This window comes from Varroa jacobsoni, unplaced genomic scaffold (genome assembly GCF_002532875.2).
Source record: "Varroa jacobsoni isolate VJ856 unplaced genomic scaffold, vjacob_1.0 scaffold_1455, whole genome shotgun sequence".
In the NCBI taxonomy this organism is placed as follows: Eukaryota; Metazoa; Arthropoda; class Arachnida; order Mesostigmata; family Varroidae; genus Varroa; species Varroa jacobsoni.
Window position 1 is genome coordinate 86,667 of NW_019214357.1, and position 24,723 is coordinate 111,389.

Genomic DNA, 24,723 nt, shown 5'->3' on the forward strand with positions numbered 1-24,723 from the left:
ATGACCGTGTTAACTGCGCATATTGGAAGCACTATTAGATCATTATCAATAGCTAAACGCACTGTTGTTAAACGACAGGGTCGTTGATTATAGAATATCTGTTGCTGAAAAAATGTCAAAAGTAGAGATGTATTTACGTGGGCTCAGATGAAAAATAAGACTCAGACGTCTAGAAAACAAAAACGGAAGAACACTGAAGTCGATTCGCAATACAGAACAAATTGTGGAAACAGTATGAAAGACACGTAAAAGAATCATATACCAGAAAAAGAGCAGTGGATTTATTAAGATACGGGGTAGATAGCGTACTAGTTCTTAACATATTGATGAAGATAATAACACATCTAACGTTAAAATATGATAATTATCAGGAAGAAAAAGTTGCCATATAATTAGTAGGGAAATTGTAACGGATTGGTCTAATGTATATATGAGTAAGAGCTATATAAATAAACACTATTGTCACTGTGACACGCGTCGCATATAATGTTCTCAATCAACTCGTTGTGGCCTCAGCGGAGACGCAATATAGCCAAAGATTGATGATAGAAAATATATATAATACAGTTAAACGACAATACATTCGAACGTAAAACGATGAACGCGGAACCCCACAAATACTCGCGTTCTAATTCAAATCTTTGAAATAAACCAAATCGGCAAGAGGCACAGGCTGCCTATTATATAAACAGCGCACCATCACAATTTGCTGAAATATCTACTAAACAATCGTGCTGTTACGAGGTGTACTGACCATCTGAAAAGATTCATCTAACGCGAAGCGTTCTTCAGACACCCAGTACTTAGAGACGAGCATAATAGGGTATATAGTAAACCATTTACGAATCCGTGTACATTTTTAGAAGTATGGCTGTTACCAGCCGGCAGGTGGTCCGAAAGCGCTTACGAAAGCCAGCCCCCAGCTATTAACCGAATCAATGACTGGTCAGTTTTCCGCATTTGCGGTCGACCGATTTTTTTTTTCGCTGAATTCGTCAAATTACCCTTAGTCAAAATGGTAAAAAACCAAAATGTCAACCATCTGTGTGTACCTAATTTATCAGCATGCTGCGCAAACCGGCCGATAATAAGGACGCTTCTTATGGCCTAAGGCTATGCTAATGAATAGATTAACCTAAATACTATCGTTGATTTCAAGAGATACATATGTATAGCTCTTCAATGTTTTTCTTCCCATGGCAGATTTTTTAGCGATTCACGCGACACTTACGAACAGCCTTTAACAGTTAAGCAGTAAATGAGATTCTGGAGGAATGATTAACCAAAATACAGCCAATAATAACGAATTGAAGGAGGTAATCAGTGATGATTTGTCGCAATAGATGGTTTACCAGCAGCAACAATCTCGAGACTAATAATACAAATATGCCGCTAATGACATAATTCAAAATGGCGACAGATAACAATTAGGTAACGAATTCGATAGGATGAGTCGTGATGTAAAACGTCAAACACAGATACAGAATAACGAATGATAAAGTGATATGGCAACGGTAAAATAACGATAGGCACAATGCGGAAGCGAAAGATGTCTTATTGCAATATGAATGCATACAGGAACAGAAAGCGCTGAAGAGAAGCTAGCCGAAAAACAAGACGCGGGAAATAGGTGGCGCCATCTAACAAAAATGAAATATACATATAACGATATTGTTAATTTGCTTTTTTTTCGAAGGGAAATGACTATTGAGAATACCGAAAGAAACACGATTTAAAGAGCCGCAGTCTGTAAAAATACACCTGTGATTATATCACTAACAATGACAACAAACATTACTAAGCATTAGTATAATATAAAAAATATAATAGATTACAATTAGTATTATTAAAATAAGCATGATGCTGTGTGTCGCAGTAACGATGGTCAATGATAATTATGAATCTTCAATAAATGTTAATGAAATTTATCCGCTAATGAGCTGTGGTTGTTTTTAATAGGAAGATTTTTATCGCAAACATGCATTGATCTTCTAGAGAAGGCAGTTAACGTATCACTTGTGTGGGTATTAACCATACTTATATAAATCTTTATTTTTTTTACTTATGTCCAGTGCTACGTCTCGCGTATAAATTAAATCACAAAATAATTAAATTGTCACTGTTTTTACTTTTTGTCGACCTTAACCACTGCAGAAAAATCAAGTGCATAGCATATTAATCATAATTAATATTCTATGGACATGGCGAGACAGAAAAATCGCTCTGGGTTTCGGTAATCTTCCGCCATTTTTGCCGAACCAAAATATGTCTATATCACTTTGCCTATTACTATTATTATTATCATACTTAGCAGGCATCCTTTTCTCACATGCCCTACTTTTCGATAGAGCCAATGCAAATGTCGATATGAAATATCTGTAGCGTCTTGCTATACCCAATCTGGACGTCCTAATCTTTGTTCATTTGTTTCCATTAAGTGCCTTCCATTCCTTACCCCATTTCAAATTTCTATGACATACTTGTATAAATCTTATATATATGCGCAATACAGCCTGATAAGGTACTGTTTCATCACCGTACAACGACAGAATTTACCTCAATCTGCCTAAAAATATATAGTGTATTGCTTTTTCATTGGCTCGGTGGTTTGCTAATACAACCTTACGTTTGAATTTTTCATAGTTAGCATCATCCTGGTCCGTGTCCTACACAAATGCAGTGGCTGATGGGTTCTATCTTCCTTGTTCTTGGGTCGATTTCTTATCCAGTGCTGTTGTTGAAGATTTCTGCAAGTCCTTTATTCGTCGTTTACACCCGATGCCACTCTGTTTTGCCGCAAGCCGAATTCTGCAGGTGCGTCTCGCGCTATTTCATAGCGACGTCAACTCTCGTAAAGTTCCTTTGAAGTCAGCTTTGGTTCCCGACGCACGGTACTCACTTATAAAACGCTGTTCTCTCCTAGGCATTCGATTAGGTCTTGTGCTTGTACCGTGTAAAACCGAGCCTTTTCGACTTCGCCTCGTATTGTGACCTTGACATTCGATCAACACGTTGCTACGTTTGCATTACAGAGGTAACATAATGGCGCTGTTTGGCTACACTAACCATAATTAAATAATACTATATATAATATACCAGTTTACGCACTCGCCCAAACCACAAGTAAATCTTTTCAAAACACCAACATCTAAATTATATTATACAAACCAGAAAATATATATTATTAGCTACAAATATAGTACTAGCGACGTAGTCGTGAGCTACCTATAAAACACACACCCACACAAACACACACACATACACAGAGACTTCAGCAAGTTTAGAAGTAAAAAAAAATCAAAGAATAAATTTGGTCCTATTTCCAAGAATACGCCAGCTCCAGATCACTCAGAGAAGACCAATTCAATTATTTAAGACAATCTACAAAAGTGTCTTATAAACTACTTTTCAGTACAATGCTAAGTTACCTTAAAACAAAAATAAATGCTAAGTATAAACATTACATCAGCCTCCCAGTAATCGTATGAAAACATAAACAGGACCGATAAGCACGTGCCATTCATACGGATATCGTACAAGCCAAAAGATCACCCTAAATTATCCTTGAAAAAACGCGTTGACACCCCGCATTGTCCTTTTCGAATATACAGTACTTACAATTCTATGGGTTTGCATGGAAGTATGGTTTACATGCAACCGTCAGAAAAGAATATTTCTATTGCTGGAAGTCTGCTTGTTTATGCCGGCCATATACATCTTACGTAGCCCAGCAAGACACTCTACGAAGATGCTAAATCGAATTTGCGTACAAGCAAATACAGTCCACAGGATGAAACGCCGTACTACCTTGGACCTATCGCCAACAACCTTCTAGAACAGAGAAAATGCCAGTAACGTTAATTTGTTACGTTCAACGAAACTGTCGCATAGGAACGGATGAAACCGATGGAGCTCCACTTCGACCGCTGTAGTTCGACTGAAAAGACGAGTTATGCATCGAATTCTTGAACGTGTCTAGACTGTTATGTGATACAGAGCGTGATACGCTGGTGCTTCCAACGCCCATCTGCAAACATCACCAGATAGAGTCTCGGAATTAGTTCTACCCACCCTCTCTCTCTTTCTCTCTACACACACACACACATACACACACACACGTATATATGTAATGGGTATGTGACTCATTGTACCACATTGGACGTTATTGGTCTATACTGCTATCGAGATAATGGGCATTGTCAAACTTATTTTTCATCGAAACGTACCTTACTGCGGGCGAGATCTTCAAGTCGGGTGATATCGGAAAGCTCCTGATAGTTGGACAACACGACGAGATAGGCAAAGACATTGCCGGCAATCAAAGCCACCCAAATCAGCAGCATTAAGATATGATACGCGTAGTACAGGTCCTATGATATGAAATTCACATTGACATGAACAATGTCTCGATATAAGACCTCACCGAAAAACATGTTTATTTCAAATTGGAGACCTAGTTAAATCATAAAAGACATTCTAATTCTAACAATGGAGCAGGCAGCACTTCGTTAGCTTTAAATGAAGTGTTTTTAAACTAAAAATAATTCAATTACTTTAGTATACATCTTAAGGTACCCAACATTATAAATCTAAGTGCCAGCGTCAACAAATGGTTACCATAGCGTTTCCTACGTAGCTCTATTGGAGAAACCTTGCATCTATAAAGTAAGATTCATCCCGATCGAGCCTTTTGGTGGGAGCAGGTCCTTGTCGCGTAGCCCAAGAACTGCTTACGCCAAAAGGATAGCCGAATGCGTCGAAAAATTATAAGTCCCAATTTATAAATTCATTGTATAATAAATCATGTCGACTGTGATGGAGACCTACGTTTGCAATTGACCGGAACATAATAGCGCAGAAGCGCCAAACGGTGAATATGAACATTGCATACAGCCAGGGCTTGAATTTGGCCTCTTGTTCCTTTCGTAAAGCGGAAATAATTTGTGCGGACGTTACCAGGAGACAAATAGCGCCAATGAACGAAAATACTGATACGGCTATCAGCAGATTCCGTACTGAAATTATTAAGAAGAAGCGAGTAAACGACGATTTCTTTTAGTTGTTCCGCTCGGATTGACTTATGAAAATGATAGATTCTACATCTTTAGAGTGTGTCTAGTTTCTAAAAGATCTAAATATTAATTCTTACCATATACGCTTTGCCCTTCTTCGATGAAGGTGATACTAGTATAGCTCGAAAAATGCCGCTACCGAATATACTATTGGTATGAAAATGCCTTTTCTAAGTGTGAATTATACAAACCATGCTGATTTCCACTATAGACAAACAGGAAACTGATTCCGAAGTATCTAAAATGTCGGGAGCCTGGTAAGGCCTCGGCTAGACAGTAAATATCAAATACCACAAGGCAGATCATAAAGAGGCACTCCACCTGTAATAAATGATTCGTAACATTTAACTAAAATGAATACCAAATTCCGTAAGCCACTTTCCCCCGCTTGGAAACTGCACACAAGTTCCTCTCTAAGCTGACTTAATACGTATACTATTCGCACCTATAGCACTGTTGATTTGTAGCTACTTATAACTTGACTAAGTTATTGAAGTAGTGAAGATTGAATATACAGCCTTACACGAATATACAGCCTTAGTATTCTAATAAACTTGATCGCTGTTTGCTTAACAATAGTTTTATCTAGTGCTTACAAAATTGTAGCATTTCTCATCAGTACATTTACTAGTCCATATTTAAGACAGCATAAGCAATAACTGTTGCGCTTTCTGCTCATGAAGAGACGTGTGAGAGAATGTGCGAAGTTGAAACGTCTTCGTATGTCCTGAATAAATGGGCACGAATGATAAACGGGCCCTTAGAAACTCAGCTTCTTTTTCTTATTTAGGCTAATTGTGTTTCAATCGAACAAAAAGCGACACAGTCTAACCATACGTAAAATTTAAAGGAGAACTTGTTACTTAACTAGTGAAAAACGAGAGGTAGCTTATCTTATCTGCTAAAAATCTTTCAACTTCTCTGATTGTGCAAAACCCTCTATTCGATTCATATTAATAACCCATTTATATTTGTAACCCAGCTATAGCGGCAAATATAACACGAGGTTTCAATATGTTAAGCGTCTTTGATTTAGGTAAATATAGACTCCCTAGCCAGGTATGTTTTTGTAACAAATAATTGAAATATGGTATTTTTTGCATTTTTTTGTCATGTGCCTGACTATTTTATTTGCTGCCAAAATACTCTCTTACTGTAATCGTACTGAGATATTTTTTTAGCTTTAGTCCATTAAAAAATATATACAGTCACATCGGATATTCTAAAAAGCTCAATGGCAAGTGTTATATGACTGATTATAACCGGTTCGCTATTGTGATTCGCTCGATAATAAAAAAAAAACTTGACTTCATTATCACAAGCAGATCTTTACAGAAAAGTGACCGCATTTATCTTGAACAATGTCCTTCCCCCTCGTCTCTGTTAATATTCTAGTAAACGGTTTATCTTTTTTAATGTTGCATTGCTTTTAGACGTCTTTCGATTTCTAACCTACGCTATGTTACCCCGTAGCTTCTTTCCATACAAAGTCCTATTACAAAGCAAACCTTTCATAGCCCTGTATTCTTAAACAAGCAAGCGATTCAAGTCACTGTTTGTTTGACAATGGCTAACCATAAGAACAATCTTTAATATCTTGTTAGAAAACCGTTATTTAACAGATTGTTCTTTACGAGAAGGTAATCAGGCTGTGACTGATCAGTAAATAAGGTATTAAGCAATAAAACAACTGACTCTAGTAATTTTTTAAAAACTATTTGTTTTAACGTACTACACCGACTGTTGTGCTCTATAGATGTTATTTTTACTTTCCTTGACAACGTTTTTTTTCTATATATCTTTTTTATAGAATATCTGATGGCTTAAAATCGACGCTCTTGCCGTTTAATCCACTTTGTCTAGAGAAGCTCTAAAGACATTTCACAATAGGCCAAAACACCAAATGGAATAAGTGCTTGAAGTGACCTATTTGCACTGTCCCTGACACTGGTCATTTTTTAACGGACGTCACAGGCAAACGCAGGCAATGCAGATGTCCACTGGCTAGCTGCCTCTCTAGTCTGCCAAAGCAAGCGATCGCTGTACTAAAATGGCCCGTCGGTTTACCACTATTGCCAGTGTATGATCACAATGATGAAGTTGAACGGGTAGAACGTCGGCACCAACAAAACTGATCCACTTTTTTCAGCTGAAGTAGACGTATATGATACGTTGTCCTTATTTCGAACGCTGGCTTGACAATTTTGCTTTACCGCAGAATATATGGAAGAGGGCGGAGCGATTTCGCGTATTCAGCGCCGTTACTGTTGCTGGCTACTAATTCTTTATGTTGGCTTGGTTTTTGGCTATGAGCGCGATCGCACACGGTACTATCGTGAAATATCTGTTAAAAACTTTGCCGGCTGGCCGACTGACTTTTATACAAAAGTCAACTAGAAAATCAAAACCCAACAACGTAACTCCTGTGATTTTAATAAGCCTAAATATATGAGAGCAAATCGGATTAAGCTATCTGGACAGAGCTGTAGCATCAGATCGCATCTACTATAGAAGCTTAACTTATCTTTGTTATTTAGGCGTGCGCTCCTACTTGAAAATGTGTCGTGATAAATTGCCCTATGTTGCACAACCTGGGGCAATTGTGTGTACGCCAAGCCTCAAGGGTTTCTAGCAATGTACTGCACTAACAGAGTTACGTTTTAAACAAAAGATGCCCTAATCCAAATAATGTTCCATCTAGATATAGCTTCTTAGATTCAGCTCAATTTTATTCCTGCGATGGTGCAGTGATTGTCTAATATACGCTATATATTATTATTAGATACGAGAGAGAGATAACGATGATTTTATAATAAATTCTTCATTCAACCTGATAGAAATAAGTGAATAGATGATTATTGCGAAGGGGGATAACGTGTGATTGTCTAAAATGTATAAAATGTTTTACGTTCAGCACTTCAGCCGTTAAGTATTATTTCAGACAAATAGCTCTTAGCAGAAAACAAAGTACGTCCCGTCTGGACTAGGACTTAGGTCACACATACCCCAAAATTTAGCAGGCAGAAACGTTATTCACTACCCTACCACACGAAAAGCACGTACGAAATGGCAGACCATAGTTATGATAAGATTCTAGAGAAATCCACTGTATGAAACTAGTAGCAGTACGAACGCGCAATCAAAACACAGAATGGCCCCTGAGCCCCCACACAAGCCACTGAGCTTTTTACTATATAAGCACACATGCAGAAGCGTATAGTCATTATAAAGCGTTTAATAGTTAGTTTAGTTCGCAAACCATTATGACAAACAACGTATTGTTGTCAAAATGTGTGAAGCATCGAAAAATGTCGAGCTCAACATAGTACGCATATGTTATTCAAACTGTCAAATATGCAGAGGCTCTGCGAAAGTTTTTGTCAGTCTGGATAGAATGACGCAGGCCAAAGCGACAAAGCACCAAATCAGGAATTGGTACAGGAGCCCATTGACGAACTGGAAGTGGAAGATCTAGAACTACTTTTTTGTATTGATCTTCGTTATCTTCCCGTAAGATTAATTCGTGCGCGACGAAGTTTTCTCTACCATACTAAATTCAACATAGCATGCAGCGTTCAAGTTCTCGCCGATAGATATATATAATATAATCTGTTACTGGAACTTCGAAGCGCAATCACTAAGATCTGTATCATGCCCTAAATATCCTTTAATCGCAATACCAAATAAAATGCAAAAACAAAAATTCACTTCACAGCAGCTAAGGATCAATGCACGATAAATTCACTTGCCAAAGAAATCTTTATTTATGAGTGAATTTATTTATTTATCAGATCAACTTTTTTTCATAACTTGAGTTATTCCAATTGAACAAGCTTCAAAGCACTGACTATAGCTTATCTAGAACCGAAGTTTAGATGCTACTGAAATAAAGGCCGACGCGCATTTGTATTTAGGTGACCGATTCATAATTGCTCGGTGTAATGATCAAATGGTAGAAATGCGTAAAGCAATTTTATATAGTATGTTAATAAAAATATTTAACTTTACGAAGGAAAGGTTTGTTTGAAATGACGAAACTCTCAAAAAACGCGCCTGGCACTGCCACAACAGTACACCTTGATGCAAAAACTTTGCAAGTTTGGAACATTTAGTTTTTATAATTACCCAATAATAATGTAGATTTATCTAATGCCACTTTTACTTAACCATACTATCTATTACTTTGTATTGGTACCTACCCCGTAAAACAGATAATCATCCGAACTACAATGCAAATTACTCAGGAGACACGAGAACCCTGAACTTACGAGCGCATAAAGGGCGGCAATATAACTGCCCTTCTGTAAGTTGGTGAAGTACGCATTGTCGAGTATCGGTCTTCGGTGGTACCACTTCTGCTTCTTGCGAAACCGCGATGAATCTATAGTACTAGACGTTTTGTTTAGAATCGATCGTGACCCCATGCTTGTTTGTTATCCTTAGCTTACACACAAGATTCCACTTATGGCAAGTTTACAGTTTTTGATGCAGCCCTTCTCTATCTTGCAAAACCGATAAAGATTGGAGCACTCACAAAAAATTTTTACTATTAATAGTGGTTAGCCCCGTTCGTGGCCGAAATTTACAAAAATCAAAATTACGTAACGATGTAGTGTCCTGACACGATCAATCAAACAGTCATTAAATGGTTCGAATTGAGGGACTTTTACTGGATTGGACGTTAAGCCATGAATGAACCGAAAATAACCACAGTTCCTGCTCTTGGTTGGGTTCGCTGCAGCTTTTGCAATTATCGTTATGTTCTATCGCTATTCCTGATCCGCGTTCGCTACTGCTTCTGTGACGTCGATGCTGTGGACAGCGCCGTCGAAGCCAGCGACTTACGGCGTTGCCATGACGACCCGAGTAAGACAGAAAAGCTCCTGTTCATCACCGGATCTAAACATACGGGGCCATGTGGCAGGATCTAAAGCTGGTTGGATCGCTTTTGTGAAAACTTGAGCACCATACGCAACGAGTACTGTTACATATGGTTTTAGATCAAATTACTCGAAATCAAAGCAATCTATTACAGAAAAAAAAAAAAAAAGATTGCTACTATAATTGCTATGTAACTATTAGCGACTGAACGTTTGCTTAGTACATCTGTATTGATTTTAAACACACATAAACATGAATCATGTATGTGTGTGTGTATGTGTTTGCATAAATAAGAGCTAACTAGAAGTTAACAATTATCTTCCTCAGCAACTACATAGTTTCTCTTTGAATTACATGAATTGGCCATTGAGTATAGCGGCCATGACGAAGTTTATGTACCTTCAGCCGATAGTGACCAGTGCCAGTGAGCGCCCAAGGGACGATCGCTGACAGACGCCCCTCTTTAGTGAATCGCCTGGCTGCGCGTTCATTACTGAGCACCAAAAGATCATCAACCTCATTGTCAACAGCTGAACACTGCACGTGCTGAATACGGTCGTTTTTCGCCTAGTCAGTTAGAGGTGACAGTTTAACGCGAAAGTGATTGCTAATTCGCTTGTAAACATCGCGCCTAGCAGCTTGAGGAGTTCTCTTCAGGTACTTATCGAAAAGTTTATGAAAGTTAAAATGCTATACGTTGAAATAGTCGTCATCAAGGCATTATGTATACTGCATCTATGGTAATTAACTAATTCGAGTATACCAATTTTTCCAGAGTTAGAAATGTTTCAAGCACAACTAGGGCTTAATTGGTTGTCAAATGTTTGGTTCGTTTCGTTAAGGATGAACTTGAATAGCAGAACTGATTGCCACTAGAATCTCAAATAGAAATATTTTTATTCAATACTTAAGCCTGTCGTGCAGTAATGAAAATAATGTTGCTTTATCGATTTTAGACAAGCAACCGTGTCTGCTTTTTCTTTATGCAGCCATTACACTGGAGATGAATCTAGCCGCCTTAAAGGGCAACACATCAGAATTTTATTCAAAAACAAAAAGCATTCCTTGTTAATTTACATTGTAGTGTAACGAAGGTTGGCGAACGACTGACAAATCATTCAACCTGCTGATGCTATGGATGCGTCCTCTTGACCCGGTTCACGTTGGATTATTTTACATCGTTCTTCATGATTAGAAATGATGTATGTAAGACAAATTATTTAATTGATTATTATAAATGTACATTGGTCAGTAATTAAACATTATTGTACGAAATAGAAAAAAAGGCGCCGAATATCTTTTGAATTTTTGCACATGTGTTATTTATAGACAAAGCTTTGTCATATATATATATATATATTATGTGGAGGTATTTTCGCTTTTAGAGAAGTTCGTTTGCGCCTTCTATAACGCAATTTACTTGAATTTTGTCCTGATTCTTACAATGGAAAACAAGCTCTCCTAATTGACGCTTATTTATTCTGCTATAAAAATTTGGCGTTCTGAATATAATTCCATTTTGCCAACTCTATTCTGATATAAAATTTTTCTTTATAAAATTCGTAAACTGAAATTAAGTATTTTTTATTTTTCCGATTCAAAAATATTTTTTGTCTGTTTTCGTCGTAGAGATTTGACATTCATGTTACCTTAAGCATTAGTAAAAGAAAACTTATGAATAAAGATACCGTCTGGGAGCTCTTTTATTATTTAATTTATTTTAGCAGTTCGCAAATCAGTGACGTATACAATGATCGCTGTACCCGGCGATGAGCACACGTCAACATAAAACTGTTCTTTGTAATAGAGGTGGTATCTCCAGGCAGAAACCTAACCTAGAAATTATCTTAGTGAATAATTATGCAGTAAAACTAATGTTACCAGTACTATTTCATAAGTTTTCTTCTTCTGTCATCAACATCCTATTACAGATGGCTTCCAGCAGCTCTGCAACAATTACACACGATGAATTTGACCAAGAGGAAGCCCCACCCACCCTCAAGGATTTCGCTGCAAATCTCCTTAAAGGTAACATCATAGAGGAGTCAGCGGAATTGCTGACTGTCTATCGTGAAGAAGATGAATTTGAAGACTCAGACAGCGATGAAAGTGACATTGTCGTCGAACCGGCACCGCACGAAGAAGAAGTAGTCGAAGATGCTAAAACAAAGAAATTTGGCCACACCGTCAAAGGCGAGATAACGTTGGATGACTTGCCACCAGTCGAGAGGCTTCAGATCACCGTTGCACAGGATCTTTTGGTTCACGTTGGTGAGCTGTACTCATTCGTTGACTGTCTTGTCGTAGTGGAATCTACCGGTGACCACCCTGTGCTTAATCTCGATACAGCTCTGTTCCTCGGCGATGGTCGTGCTGTTGGCTTAATCTTCGACGTTATTGGACCTGTCAAAAGGCCGTACTATGTCCTCCGTTTCAACAATTCACAGGAGATTGCCGACGAACATTTGGAAAAGGGAACAAAGATCTTCTATGCAAACGGTCACGACAAAACGTTTTTCGTGTTTGAGAAGCAGATTAGGGAATTGATGCAGATGAAGGGCTCGGACGCATCATGGGAACACGACATTGAGCCGCCGGAGCACGAGCTCGATTACTCAAACGATGAAGAAGAGAAAGCAGCCAAACAGGAAAGGCGTGCGAAGAGACATTTGAATGGGCAGCTGGTCGACAGACGAGGATCCAAAGACGACAACAACAACAATAGTAACGGTAGCAACAACAACAACGGTAGCAACAACTACCGTAACCGTCGCAAGAGCAGGGCTGACATTCTCAGCGACGATGGACCTTCTACAGCGGGCCCAAATGGCAGCACTTCGACGTTGCCTAGACGTCACTCACAGGACTTCCGTCCACGACTTCCGTTACAGCAGCAGTCTCTTGTTAGGCGGATCAACGTGAACAATCACAACAATCGCAATAATTTTCGTAACCGCAACCCAATGGGGGTACATCACAGTAATATGACAGCACAGCATAGCTACGTAATGCCGTATCCACAAGCTTACCCACAAGTAGCTCAGGACCCCTGGTCAATGTCCCGCGGGCAATATAATGCAGTGTTGCCAATGCCTCAGCCCGTATATGGTCCTGGAACAAATTGCCCTGTTGTGTTCAGTGGTTCTCCATATATAGCTCCACAATTTCCACCCGGTGTGCAATTTCTACATGGAGCACAGTTTCCCCCGCCTCTTTATATGGCTCCGCCTCCGGCGCCCCCGCCATCGGGACAATATCCTGGGCCATACCAAGTAGGACAGCCCAGATAGAAAAAGATCACACAATAGCGGATAATTTAATAAGCTGGATTAATGTACAGAGGAAATATCACATAATAGTCGCACTTGACTAAATATGTACATACGAAAATTTAGTTTTAAAAAAATTTCAAAGCCGGCCAGAAGACAAAAAATATCACCACCGCATCGTCCTGCCTGAAGGCACCTAGGACACGCCGTGGCCTATTGCACAAGAACGTATCTAAATTTCTATACATATATTAAGTAACAAAGGTATTATCACCGTTATTGATGAGTCAAACAAACACTCTTCGGTACAGTAGTAACGATGTAAATTTTGTAAATATTTATTATATATACAAACTCAATGTAGTTGAAATATGTACTGTGGTGGCTTATTACTATGATCTTTTTAAATTTCTGGACATGTGCTTTCCTAACTGCACGTGTTTAGCATTTCTGTTTGCTACGAGAAGCATACCTCTGTAACAAATGAAAACAAAGTCAATATCAGGAACGTGTACGATGTTCATTTAATAGAAGGAGGATCACAGATTATTATATAATACAGTAATTGCAGTGCTACTTCATTATCACGTCGGCCGGATATCGTATGACCGGCCACATTCACATGTGTATGTCGGTCTTTTAGCATAAGAATGAGGATGATAATGCTTATTAAAAAAGGATGCTAATGCTGTTTATCGCCTAAACGCAGAGCATTAAAGCTTCTTTTCTATGACGTTCTTTCTAATAAAACTCGTAAGTTCGTGCTCGCTTTTATAGGTGACTATGGTCACTATTAAAAAGCATACGCCTCCGAAAGCTGCATGTGGAATAATGCGATCTCCAATAAGTAGCTCGCTTGTAAGCGTCAGCGCACAACTCGTTATAAGGATAATAATTACCCATTTATTAGGCATTGAACGTAAAACAATGTTTGCATTGATTTGGGCAAAGAAGTGATTGATGTAACAAAAACTTAGAACGATTCGTAATGTCATATTCACCATGTTGGCAAAAATGAGCCCAACCGCACCAAATATCCGACTGAAGACGTACGACGCGACGAGGAAAATCAATGAACACTGGGCCATCTTCGCATTATGTTTATCCAATTGCTTTTTGGTCATCGTGGCAAATACAAAACATTCGGTAATACCGTTTACTGCAATGAATGCTATGTACATGCAGTGAAGTCGCATCAAAGTGCGGCCAAATGGCAGCAAGCTATCGCCGGCATAAATGTACAGTAAGGTCCCGCTGAACGCCTGCCCAAACGTTGCAATTACGAGAGCGACGATCAGCATGAGCTTGAGAAGGTTGCTGAGAATTTCGGCACCCAAACGAACGTCCGATTCTTTTCTCGTGTTCGGATCGCCTCTACCGAAGAGTTGACCGAACAAAAGATAGCCATTTTCCTCCACTTGTCCGAAGATATAACGTGCAGCCAGCGAACCGAGATTGCTGACAGCTTCGTAAACACCCTGCGAGGCAAAGTCGAGAACGCAGAATGTTGTCATAACATAACGTTCGCCTTCGGTAAGAACCTGCTTGAATACAGTTTGCTTGACGAAGCTTGCCGCGAGCTCACCCACGGCTCCATCGACACCCTCAAAGAACGGAATCATTTGGTAAATGTGAGCGATCGGTAAGCTCGTATCAAGGTTATGAGCACACACGAAATGAAAGTATGCGTAGAAAATTACAGTGAAGTAGGTTGAGGCGATAAGCTGTGAAATGGCGTACGCAAGTAAAGCTTGACTAGGCCGAACGAATACGAGCACCGACATCAGGACGCAGCGAAGTGCCAACGCTGAACCTGCAACAATTTCGATTAAGAGCGAACAATGTGGTTCACACGTATCAGCACTCCAACGAGTAGTTATTTATAGATTGTATGAAACCTGATAAATAACACGCGTATGTATAAACGGTACATGTCTGAGAACATTTAAAGTATAATGTTCAAATTGGAAACTGACGAATAGAAAAAAATTAACGTCACGGATTCTATGATTTTTTTGGTAAATAGTTTACCTACATTGACTGTGTACTCTAATGACGCCCATATTGTCGTATAATAAATACCACAAGACATAGAAGAAAACAGAAAAAAATATATTCGCGTGTTTTAATTTCAAATCGAGATTCTTGGAAGTGCGTTACCTCTGTAAGGACGCACCCGCAAGAGATTTGGGTAAAGTTTGTTATTATCATGGCAAGTACCATTTGCGAATATTGGCGGCGACTTTCTAATAAACTCAGTCAGCCCACCAGTCCCATATCAGTTGAGTAACTACGAATATGTGTTATACAGGAAGAATCGTATTCTACGCTTACCTTCGGCAAAAACCTTAAACTTAACGTATCCAAAGGCGCATCCAATAATAAACATAGGTTCAGCCATAACTTCGATAATGGCCGCGACGAAAGTGATACCCACACTAAGCAAATACGTTGGGTCATCTGGAGTTTCTAAAAGATAAACCCATACCACCGAAAGAAGCGCACCCACCGAACTAGCCAAAGGAACACTCAACCAGGATAAGTTAATAATTTTACTCCACTTATCATGAGAGGTATCCGTACAGCACGCTCTGAAATTGGAAAATGTTGACGAAAACGCCATGAATATTCCAGAGTTGTCTTTATCTAACGACTGAAAATGTTGAAGAACGAAGGCATGTTGCTTAGTGTTGGTACCTTTACTCAGTTCATATATTCTATAATACTGATGACATTTAATCAGGTAAATACACGAGTTCATATTCTGTTTGTTATAAATGAGAATCTCGCAGTTGGGTTTACCTCAGTAAAAGATAACCTCCTTTCTGCGGAAGAAGAACATTATCAGTAAACGTGAAAAACTGCATCGTCTATTACCACTATGTGATTACTATTATTAAAAGCGCTTTACACGCGTTGCTGGCCTTGGAATGCAACGCTTTTGAAAACGAAATGTGGTCAAAATGCTGAAAAAATATTAGGGCCTCTTATAGGGGATACACAAGATACACAAAAATTAGAAAATGTGATTTGGATTATTACTAATATTTGGAGTAGTTCGGATTCTACAAGTTTTACAAACAGAAGCAGTGTAAATTTAAGGGGTAAAAAATCCTGTTTAAATACTTTAAACTCTCTGCTGACAGACGCCGTTTAACTTTAAACGAGTATTTAAGCTGACACTAAAAACGACTATGGGGTTTTGGCGCCAAATATTATTGCGCTTTTTATTCACATCCGGTAAATAAACGGAATCCAAAATAAACCTTCAGTGATAATTTTCGTGTTCTAACCGAGAAACTACTCTTCAGTTTGCAGTCATGTTGAAATCATGTACGGTGTTCACAAGGCAAGCTTATTGTTATGCAGCGTTTCTCGATCCGCAGGCACGTTTTTTGTACGCATAAAATGAGACTCCCATGAAAATATTTGATCTATCTCGTATCACCTGATTCAACTGTATCGTTTTTTTGACTCTGCGTTCCTTTGTGCAAAAATCGCACCTTCGAAAGGGTTCACTGGCAAGAAAGTGTATAGTTGAGAATAATAGCATCAGCCGGACATTAATCACTCCGAAGGCATATTTGGTGATGTGGCGAAGTATAAATGCGTTTAAGACGAAGGTACACAAGCGCATAGATATGTGGAGTCCGATATTTAAGCTGATTGCCTTCAAGGCGACAGCTACAAGCGAACCGGCTAATCGTTCATTCGACATAATGGCTATCTGCTTTGAAAAAAAAATCACATTTACATGATCTCGTAATAGCAAGAAATAAGATATATCGAAAACGATGAGAGGACTGTAGCATCAACGGGAGCGGTTCAGCTGATCGCAGATACATTCGAATTTCCACTAGCAGACGATTATTGGGTGGTGAGCTGCTGTCGGAGGAGCCATATCATACAAGAGCAAAGAAATTTAGCCTGCGCATGCGCAAGTTGTTAGATGCTGGGAACAAAAAGAAGAAATGTTTCAAGTTTTAGATTGTCTACGTTAATTGTTGTCTCAGACGGCTGACCCCTAAATTCAGTAGGCAAATATGGTACTATTGCCACTACGGGCACAAGGGACAAAGAGCAGGAAGGCGCTCATAGTCTAGGATAGACAAAACAGTATAACGGTACCGTTTGTGTTTTCTGATCAAATATCCTGGGTATTCCTATGTATGGTATTCACAATTTTTGACAGAAAAATTAGTATTATTTTATTAATATTATATGGATATCTTATGTTATATTAAGTAAAACGCGCAACTCTTTTTAAATATTCGTGCGAAAAGCATGAATACTCAATAAATCTCAATCTGACCGCTTACCAGAACTCTGATTACTAATATATATTCTACAAATTAATAATCAGAGCGAATAAAATGAACACGGAAGGACACAAAGGAAAGGAAACACGTGCACGTCTCAACTTTGTTATTTGTATGTTTAGTAACTTTGTGTAGTTTTTTTCTAACTGTATCCAGTGCAATAATTATTGAGTCTCGGCTTACACAAGACCATGTGTTATTACCTACTGCTATTGCTACATGCTGATTTCCGGCTGTTTCAGTTTCATATGGACTGTTTCGGTGCTTCTCTATTAAATTCGTCTTGCTGTGTCGAATCGGAAACGTACGCTATTTTCTTCACCTTCTTCTCAACATAAAGGGGTTGTGCTCGGATGCGCAGTAACGAATGCCTATATTATATACCTGTGTTTAGATGGTGTCGACACGACACCTCTGAAAGCTCGCCTGAAACGCTATGTCGGAAAACCACATCCAAGTAGACAATTTCCCGTAAGAAGAAAGCCTCGCATATTACTTGAATCTGCAGATGGTAAAAAAATCTGAGTGTCGAGTGTAACGCCCTGTAGCAATGGATCAAACTTTAACTAGTTGGACCCAATCTACAAGTACGTCTAGCAGTAAAGTGTTTAAAGTAACTCTTTTGTCGTGCCTAAATAATTTATAATTCGATTAAAAAAACACACGCCAACTATTAAATATGAAACTTTGTCAACTTTATTAACATCTCACCCTGATTGAAAACTAAACGCAAAATATCGTCTAAAACTGAAAATCTGGAAGGATAAAATTCTAGTTCATCTCATCCCACTTGGCATACGCTCAAAATACTCCTGGCTCGCCTCCTTCAAATGTATGAGCGCAATAATAATAACATTAATGGTTCTATATAGTGTATATATAATATTTATATATAGTAATGTACCGCCTCTTTCTGTTTATAAGTTTTCTCCTACACTTGCCCTACAACACAACCTAACTAGATCTGTTTGTATCGTGCTCCAAATATACAACTTTTTTTCTTTCTCTCACCATTTGCTACGGCTTTTATATCATCTGCTATATATATATATATATATATATATATATATATATATATATATATATGAGATGATTTAAAAGATATATATATTCCTGCTACTTTTCGCGTTGCGGTGTGTTCATGCAACTATGTGCACAGGTATCTTTATATCGTATCGTAGATTTCTATACAACCAGGTTATAACAGTTTCGAACCTCCTCTTCACTTCAATATGGCTTCCCGATCAATAAATTTAGCGTGACCTTTTCCTACCTGAATGTTTCTCATTAACTCGCTAAACTCTTTTCATTGTTGTTGTCAATTTTTTTCGATTTGTGAGAAAGGTAGACACTTCGTACATGCGTGAACTCGCGGTTCTAGAATCACCATTCAAATCCAATTTACCCTCTTTCGTCAATCAAATATTTATAGTATAGAACAACATTATTTGTTGCTAACAGTATACTTATGTTGTCAATCAGTAAACATTTCTTAACTTTTGCTTTCATTCTTTTACCGTTCTTTCACTTGTGCTCTATTTACAGATATGTACTATATATCACTATTCTACCATTATTATTACTGTCTATCCTCAAAGATGCATTTACCATACACATTTTCGTGTTCCCCTGCTACACTAGTGATTTCATTCTCGTCAACTTTGTTAATAGTTTCCCTTTCCCTAAATCTTCTAAACTATTTACTGCATCTCTGTGTGTGTGTATATATATATATCTTATTATTGCCGTTTGTTGGCAGTTAATTATTAATGCGTGTCAATACCGAACTCGGTATAAATAGTAGATAGATATTCTCTCTTATAAATGACCGATGAAAGTGGACATGACTTACACAATCCATTCTTCAGTGAAGAAACATCTGACTTGTTTTTCTCGTTTTCGCTGCTTTTTCGTCTACAGGTCTGTATGTTCATAGCTGAATTCAATAAACAGATTTATACGAGTGTATAGATCTGAATGCTAGGTTAATTTAACCCAACGAGCACCATCTGTATGGATCATAGCGGTATGTAGTGCTCCAGTTAACTTTCATAAATCTTCTTTTCATCAAATGCAGAAAGCTGTATTTCAAGTTGCAATAATCGCAGGTGTCGCGCTTCTGACGATCTCTCATTACACCAATCCCATGAGATAAACACTGTTCGTTCTGGGAAGATTTAAGGTAAACGAGATATTGTTTTCGAAGATAAAGTTATGACGACTTTACTTTCAAATCTTTGATCAGTAATAGCAGTGAAAGAATTATTTTACGGTTATGATAATAGCTGGGTCCTTATGGTTCATTCGTTCATCCATTTTCAGCACAACTAGAAACCATACTTATTTGTTTACCACATGTATCAATCAAATGTTTTCCTTTTCTTTTCTATGTCAGCTCGAATATCGACTTTATTTGTCATCGCGTTTTTTTGAAGGCACCAGCAACATTTAGGCGCGCCATCACAGCAGCGCCACCGCTAATGCTGTACTACATTTTCCATTACGTTTCTTATTGTTTTTTCTTCTCGCACGTATAATTAAGCAAACAAAATACATCCCTGCATTATACCTTGTGGTATTCTTAACCAAACTGCATGAGGTGACAAACGCCCCCTAATACAATAGCCAGAGCTGCTATGTCCATAGAATATTGCTGAACGCTCATTTTTTACGCGGCGGAATCGGTCGCCGACGTTCTTGCCCCCGCAATTGATTCCGGTCGAACTGATGCAGTTCAATGAGTTTGAGCTTTGTTACATCCAAGAAATTATCGCGCCTCAATTATCAGTTTTATTGTACTAAGAAGATTGTTATTAGTTTGCTTTAATTAAGGTTTAACGTGTACCTGTGAGATAACCTGTAATTACGCCAAATGCAAAATGCTGTCTTATAGATTTTGTAAAAATGCATGTCTTTCGAAGACCGATAAGTGTCTGCTATTTATCCCCTTTGTCTTATTATAATGAGATTTAATAATAATAGCATTTATTCCACGGCACGCATCTCTTATAATAGCTAACTTGACTTCTATAAAACCCTTTAAGCATTTTGGGAACTAGATTCTTCGACATTACTAAAAGAACACTCTCTAAAAACCAGCATTAACTGGCTATGATTAAGTTTCTTTCACACAGGCACAACAAACGATCTTTTTCAATCAAAACGATTAATGTCCCTCAAGGTTCAGCCTGGCTTTCTGGACGGCCAATACACAGGTCCTTTTTGTGTCTCTTTTTGCCCCTTGCCATGTTATTCTACGTCTACGTGCCTTCATCAGATGGCTGACATTTCAGTGTTTTAATCTTTGATACCCACTTCCCATAGCAATTCTTTTGCCTAGACCTCCTTCCGTTCGTTTATTTCAAGCAAGGCGAAATGCCAGTTTATTGCTTTAATCTACTGTACACAATTGATTCACGCCTTAGTCATCACCATAATCCAGTAATGCGTTATTTTAATACGTGATGAAGATACTTTTTCACTTCGGCTCTTCTTCAATAAACAGTACTAGTGGTGGTACTTTATAGCTTTAATATGCATTCAAATAATTAATTCTTGAAGGATTGAGTGACTCGGCAACATTTTTTCTGGGTGTCCTCATTCATCTAATCTCACTGCCAGCTCCAACACTCTTGCTCATAATGATCATGACGCCAAACTTTTCCAAACGACGCTTTAGCCGCGCGAACTTGTATGCACGATCAGACGCGTACCGAGTCGTTCTTCCTTCAAGCAACAAATTAATGGCGAATTAATCTCATTACAAAGGCATGCAGAAGCGATTTGCTGAAACTCTCTGCGGCCAACGATACGCGCTACTGAACTTTCCCCTCGTCGTTGTCGTCATTTGCTGATGCTGTTGTTGTTTGGATTTACGAGGCCTCACGAGCTGTCATCGCCATATGTGCTCGGTTCTTTTGTCTTTCTCTACACTGGATGATGTCGATCTTCTGAGTTGTTGTCTATGCAGTTACATCTGTGATTCACTACTGGGCGTCAGTTGGCACCACTCGAACAGGATAGAATTCAGCAGTGGGGTGATCCTCTTCCGGCTGCCCCACCCGCTCGACCAGGCCTCATCCTTTGTGTGTAGCCATGAGCCACGTCAGGCCCTCCTGTAACCCATCACCTTGGATAGCACACGCCGGCTGCACGTACCAGTGCCTGTCACGTAACCGTGTTAGGCCGAGCTTTTCCTGGATCTCATGCGGCTTCATAGCTGTAATGAAAGCAAGCGCGGATAGAACTGAGTGTAGATAAACGCCTTTCTAATAATAATAATAATACTAATAGCCGCAAGTCCCCTAATCGAAAAAATAATTTTTCGTGTCATATAAAATCGGAAATTGCATTTCGTCTTCCCCCCAAAACTCAAAACTCCTTGTTATTACGTACTGTTCAGACACAAAAACGTCACAAAACTCTTTTCTGTGAACTCCTATACCACTCATTATCGCATGAGTAAATATCAGACTTTTCATACCGTCTTTGTGGTCCTGTTTATTGGCAAATACGAGGATAAGGGCATCTCGCATTTCGCGGTCACTTATGATACGATGTAACTCCTGTCGTGCTTCGTCTATACGATCGATATCGGATGAATCTACAACAAATATCAATGCCTACAACGCAAAACAAAATGTTAGAACTGACTGGTAAATGTTGTGACATAATTAGGACAGCGAAGTACTATATTTTTTATATTTAATTGTTATCTCTCTCTATAGCACCCATAGAATCGGCGACAGAATCTAATTTTAGTTCTATGTAAAATTGCCGATACGATTGAGATGCGTTATTGACGACTTCGATGTTCGATAAAAATTCGAGACCGCTTTGAAGGAAGCAATTTAAGATGTTACTGATAATAGTTGTTATCACATGAAAATGCATAGGTGGCGGGGTTATCCTTTCTTTGCTACAAATTGTGATTCAAAGCTTTGGTAGGACATCCCAAATTACGCTAACGGCCCGTAATCATCTACTAGATCCATTTTGGACAAGTAAAGATAACGATCCAACGTAAAGCCCCTAAGGAAACGTAATACAGACTGACGCCATCTATCTTTCGGCCCACCATTGTTTCTTCAAGAGTTGAACGTTCTATAACAACAGATATGTACCAAAAATTGGAGAACGCAGTTGCTAAAAGGGTTGCAAATTAGCAGCAAAGATACAGCTATTTTATAGTACGGCGATGTCGTAATTAATATCGAACACGGGGTATCTTCGGAAGTATAATAGACTGATAAGTGAAAAGTGTTTTAGTATCGCTTCAAGAAGATACGCCAGTTCGTAACCTTCTGGATCAGTGGGTACTTCCGAATCAAGCAACCTATAATAGCTGAAAAAAATAACAGTAACGGCATCGTATGCTGACAACCGAATCACCATCGCAAAAGAAGAGAACTGCTATGCTACAATTTCCAGCCGCGGTGACGGCGGACTTCGTAACAGTCGGTCCAAATTCACTGATAATCATTTATTTTATTTGTTTACAGTGAAAAGGCTTACTGATATTAGCGATATGAGTAACCGCCTTGTAGATGCAGATGATTCTTGGAGACATCTTTTGATCTTAGAGAATTCTTACTTATATTCGATATAGTAAACTAAGGTAAGCTGATGTTTAAAGAGAATTTATCCACCACTTACTGTAGACCTTAGCGCGCAATGGAGGCATGGCGGGATTGTTTTGTCTGATGAACGCATTCATGAAACGTATCTTCTGCTCTCTCGCTTACCTGTGTTCCCGTGTAGTAATGTCTCCAGAGCGGTCGAATCTTGTCCTGTCCACCGACATCCCAGACGTTGAATTTGACATTTTTGTACGTGACGGTCTCGACGTTGAATCCGACGGTGGGTATTGTCGTAACTGATTCACCCATCTTCAATTTGTACAAGATTGTTGTCTTACCTGCATTGTCTAACCCCAACATAAGGATGCGCATTTCCCGATTACCAAATATTCGCGACAGGATCTTCCCCATCGTTCAAGTCTTCTGTCGAACCGCGTAGGTCTAGTGCTGCAACTGTAACGACCGAACCATACGACTGGTTAAGGAAGACACTTTCTGCTGGCAGGTTTTGTAACGTTAGTAATTAGGTTGTTTTCCTTAGAACATTCCCAATGCAGATAACTGTACATTTGCGTCACTTTCACTTTGGAATATACGCACAACTCGGAATAACTAATCAGTCCGTTTATCTCTCAAGGAATAGTGAAGATGGGCATTGTCGCTACTACACTATATATTTAAAACCCGAATTTCATCTATAGACTTTTACTCTGCGGCGGTCTGAGTTTGAACCCGAGCCTGGGCACTCTCGTTATGCTTGTCTCGTGCTGGTAGACCAACGTCCGATGGTATACCTTACGGCGGTACCAAATGTAGAATTCAAGACGTTTACTTCAGTCTTGTACTCTTATGTTAGTCATAGTAACCTTACGGTATTGTTCTCGCAGACTTACGGTTTTTAACTAATTAATAATATAATAGCGGATGTGTCAGAACAGGATCTTCTTTTAATGTTACTACTTATCAAGGAATTTCATAATTTTTTTATACACCTTAGTAGATAAAGCTGGGTAAATAAAAATTCTGCGATAACCCTTACGTGCCTTCTTTCTTTTTCTTACTATTCTTCGTGAAGAGTGAAAGTGAAGCTACGTTGCTAAGGAAATTCATTCATGTTTCCTTTCTTTCTCTACGTTTGAATAACCATCTCAAGGCGTTTCGCGATAATTCAACCTTATAGCAATTATTATTTTCCGAAACAAAGTAACTTTGGTTACTTTGGAAAATGAGTTTTAAACAGAAAAGGTAATGCATTACTCCTTGAAGCGCCTAAAACAAACGAGCAAAAACCCTACTCGGCAGTAGTCTGTTGTTTGTCCTCCGCGAGGGGAGGCGTGTGTCTCGTAAGAACACCTTAAAAGGAAACCCTACAAAAAAATCGCAATTAATTGCAGTGCTCCTCCCCCTCCACACGCTTAAATTATGAAAGCATTTTCAGAGAGTTAAGAAGTTCAGAAGGAACACTTATTTCAAGTATAGAAGCTCTTAGACAGAGCGCACAACGGCCAATTAAAGGTGTGACTGTCCACCCACTCAACATTTTGAGAACGGAATCTGGACGATATGGTTTATTTTTAAAGGAAGTGTTAATCCAGTGTTTTAT

General features: G+C 38.7%; 4 protein-coding genes across 8 annotated transcripts in view; 1 reads left to right on the plus strand and 3 right to left on the minus strand.

The window, feature by feature from the left end:
- Positions 1 to 254: 254 nt before the first annotated feature.
- pasi2 (Protein) lies at positions 255 to 9,930 on the minus strand. 2 transcript variants are annotated; one of them, XM_022850288.2, is made up of 5 exons: positions 9,272 to 9,930; positions 5,264 to 5,393; positions 4,828 to 5,015; positions 4,227 to 4,370; positions 255 to 4,027 (listed from the first exon to the last, which is right to left on the minus strand). In XM_022850288.2, exons 1-5 carry the CDS (start codon positions 9,494 to 9,496, stop codon positions 3,872 to 3,874), a joined length of 843 nt encoding a protein of 280 aa, XP_022706023.1. In that variant the 5' UTR covers positions 9,497 to 9,930; the 3' UTR covers positions 255 to 3,871. The 2 variants fall into 2 exon arrangements, with proteins under 2 accessions (XP_022706023.1, XP_022706024.1); XM_022850289.2 differs by having other exon boundaries at positions 9,341 to 9,926.
- A 546-nt stretch (positions 9,931 to 10,476) lies between these two features.
- On the plus strand, positions 10,477 to 13,996 carry LOC111270201 (uncharacterized). 2 transcript variants are annotated; one of them, XM_022850284.2, is made up of 3 exons: positions 10,477 to 10,610; positions 11,038 to 11,155; positions 11,885 to 13,996. In XM_022850284.2, the coding sequence occupies exons 2-3, from the start codon at positions 11,141 to 11,143 to the stop codon at positions 13,241 to 13,243; spliced, it is 1,374 nt and encodes a 457-aa protein (XP_022706019.1). In that variant the 5' UTR covers positions 10,477 to 10,610; positions 11,038 to 11,140; the 3' UTR covers positions 13,244 to 13,996. The 2 variants fall into 2 exon arrangements, with proteins under 2 accessions (XP_022706019.1, XP_022706020.1); XM_022850285.2 differs by lacking the exon at positions 11,038 to 11,155.
- LOC111270207 (man(5)GlcNAc(2)-PP-dolichol translocation protein RFT1) lies at positions 13,722 to 17,097 on the minus strand. Its single transcript, XM_022850295.2, has 3 exons — positions 16,726 to 17,097; positions 15,557 to 15,813; positions 13,722 to 15,035 (listed from the first exon to the last, which is right to left on the minus strand). Exons 1-3 carry the CDS (start codon positions 16,938 to 16,940, stop codon positions 13,936 to 13,938), a joined length of 1,572 nt encoding a protein of 523 aa, XP_022706030.1. The 5' UTR covers positions 16,941 to 17,097; the 3' UTR covers positions 13,722 to 13,935.
- Positions 17,098 to 18,212: 1,115 nt separating this feature from the next.
- Positions 18,213 to 24,723, minus strand: part of Arf6 (ADP-ribosylation factor 6) — a 13,990-nt gene continuing 7,479 nt past the window's right edge. For all 3 annotated transcript variants that reach the window (XM_022850290.2, XM_022850292.1, XM_022850293.2), the window contains exons 2-4: positions 23,286 to 23,573; positions 22,025 to 22,163; positions 18,213 to 21,760 (exon numbers count right to left, since the gene is read on the minus strand). In XM_022850290.2, coding sequence (XP_022706025.1) covers positions 21,618 to 21,760; positions 22,025 to 22,163; positions 23,286 to 23,531 — 528 coding nt within the window. In that variant the 5' untranslated portion in view covers positions 23,532 to 23,573 and the 3' untranslated portion in view covers positions 18,213 to 21,617. The remainder of the gene's footprint in view (positions 21,761 to 22,024; positions 22,164 to 23,285; positions 23,574 to 24,723) is intronic.

Bases quoted from the DNA above. Each gene is read 5' to 3' on its own strand.
- LOC111270207 (XM_022850295.2), bottom strand. From the start codon at position 16,940: ATGTCGAATGAACGATTAGCCGGTTCGCTTGTAGCTGTCGCCTTGAAG. The intron at 15,814-16,725 runs GTGCGATTTTTG...TTCCAATTTCAG, and splicing joins GCCAGTGAACCCTTTCGAAG to AGCGTGCTGTACGGATACCT. The intron at 15,036-15,556 runs GTAAGCGTAGAA...AAATTGTTGCAG, and splicing joins GTTTAAGGTTTTTGCCGAAG to GTTCAGCGTTGGCACTTCGC.
- pasi2 (XM_022850288.2), bottom strand. From the start codon at position 9,496: ATGGGGTCACGATCGATTCTAAACAAAACGTCTAGTACTATAGATTCA. The intron at 5,016-5,263 runs GTTTGTATAATT...TAATAATTTCAG, and splicing joins CTATAGTGGAAATCAGCATG to TACGGAATCTGCTGATAGCC. The intron at 4,371-4,827 runs GTAGGTCTCCAT...TTCATATCATAG, and splicing joins TGTTCCGGTCAATTGCAAAC to GACCTGTACTACGCGTATCA.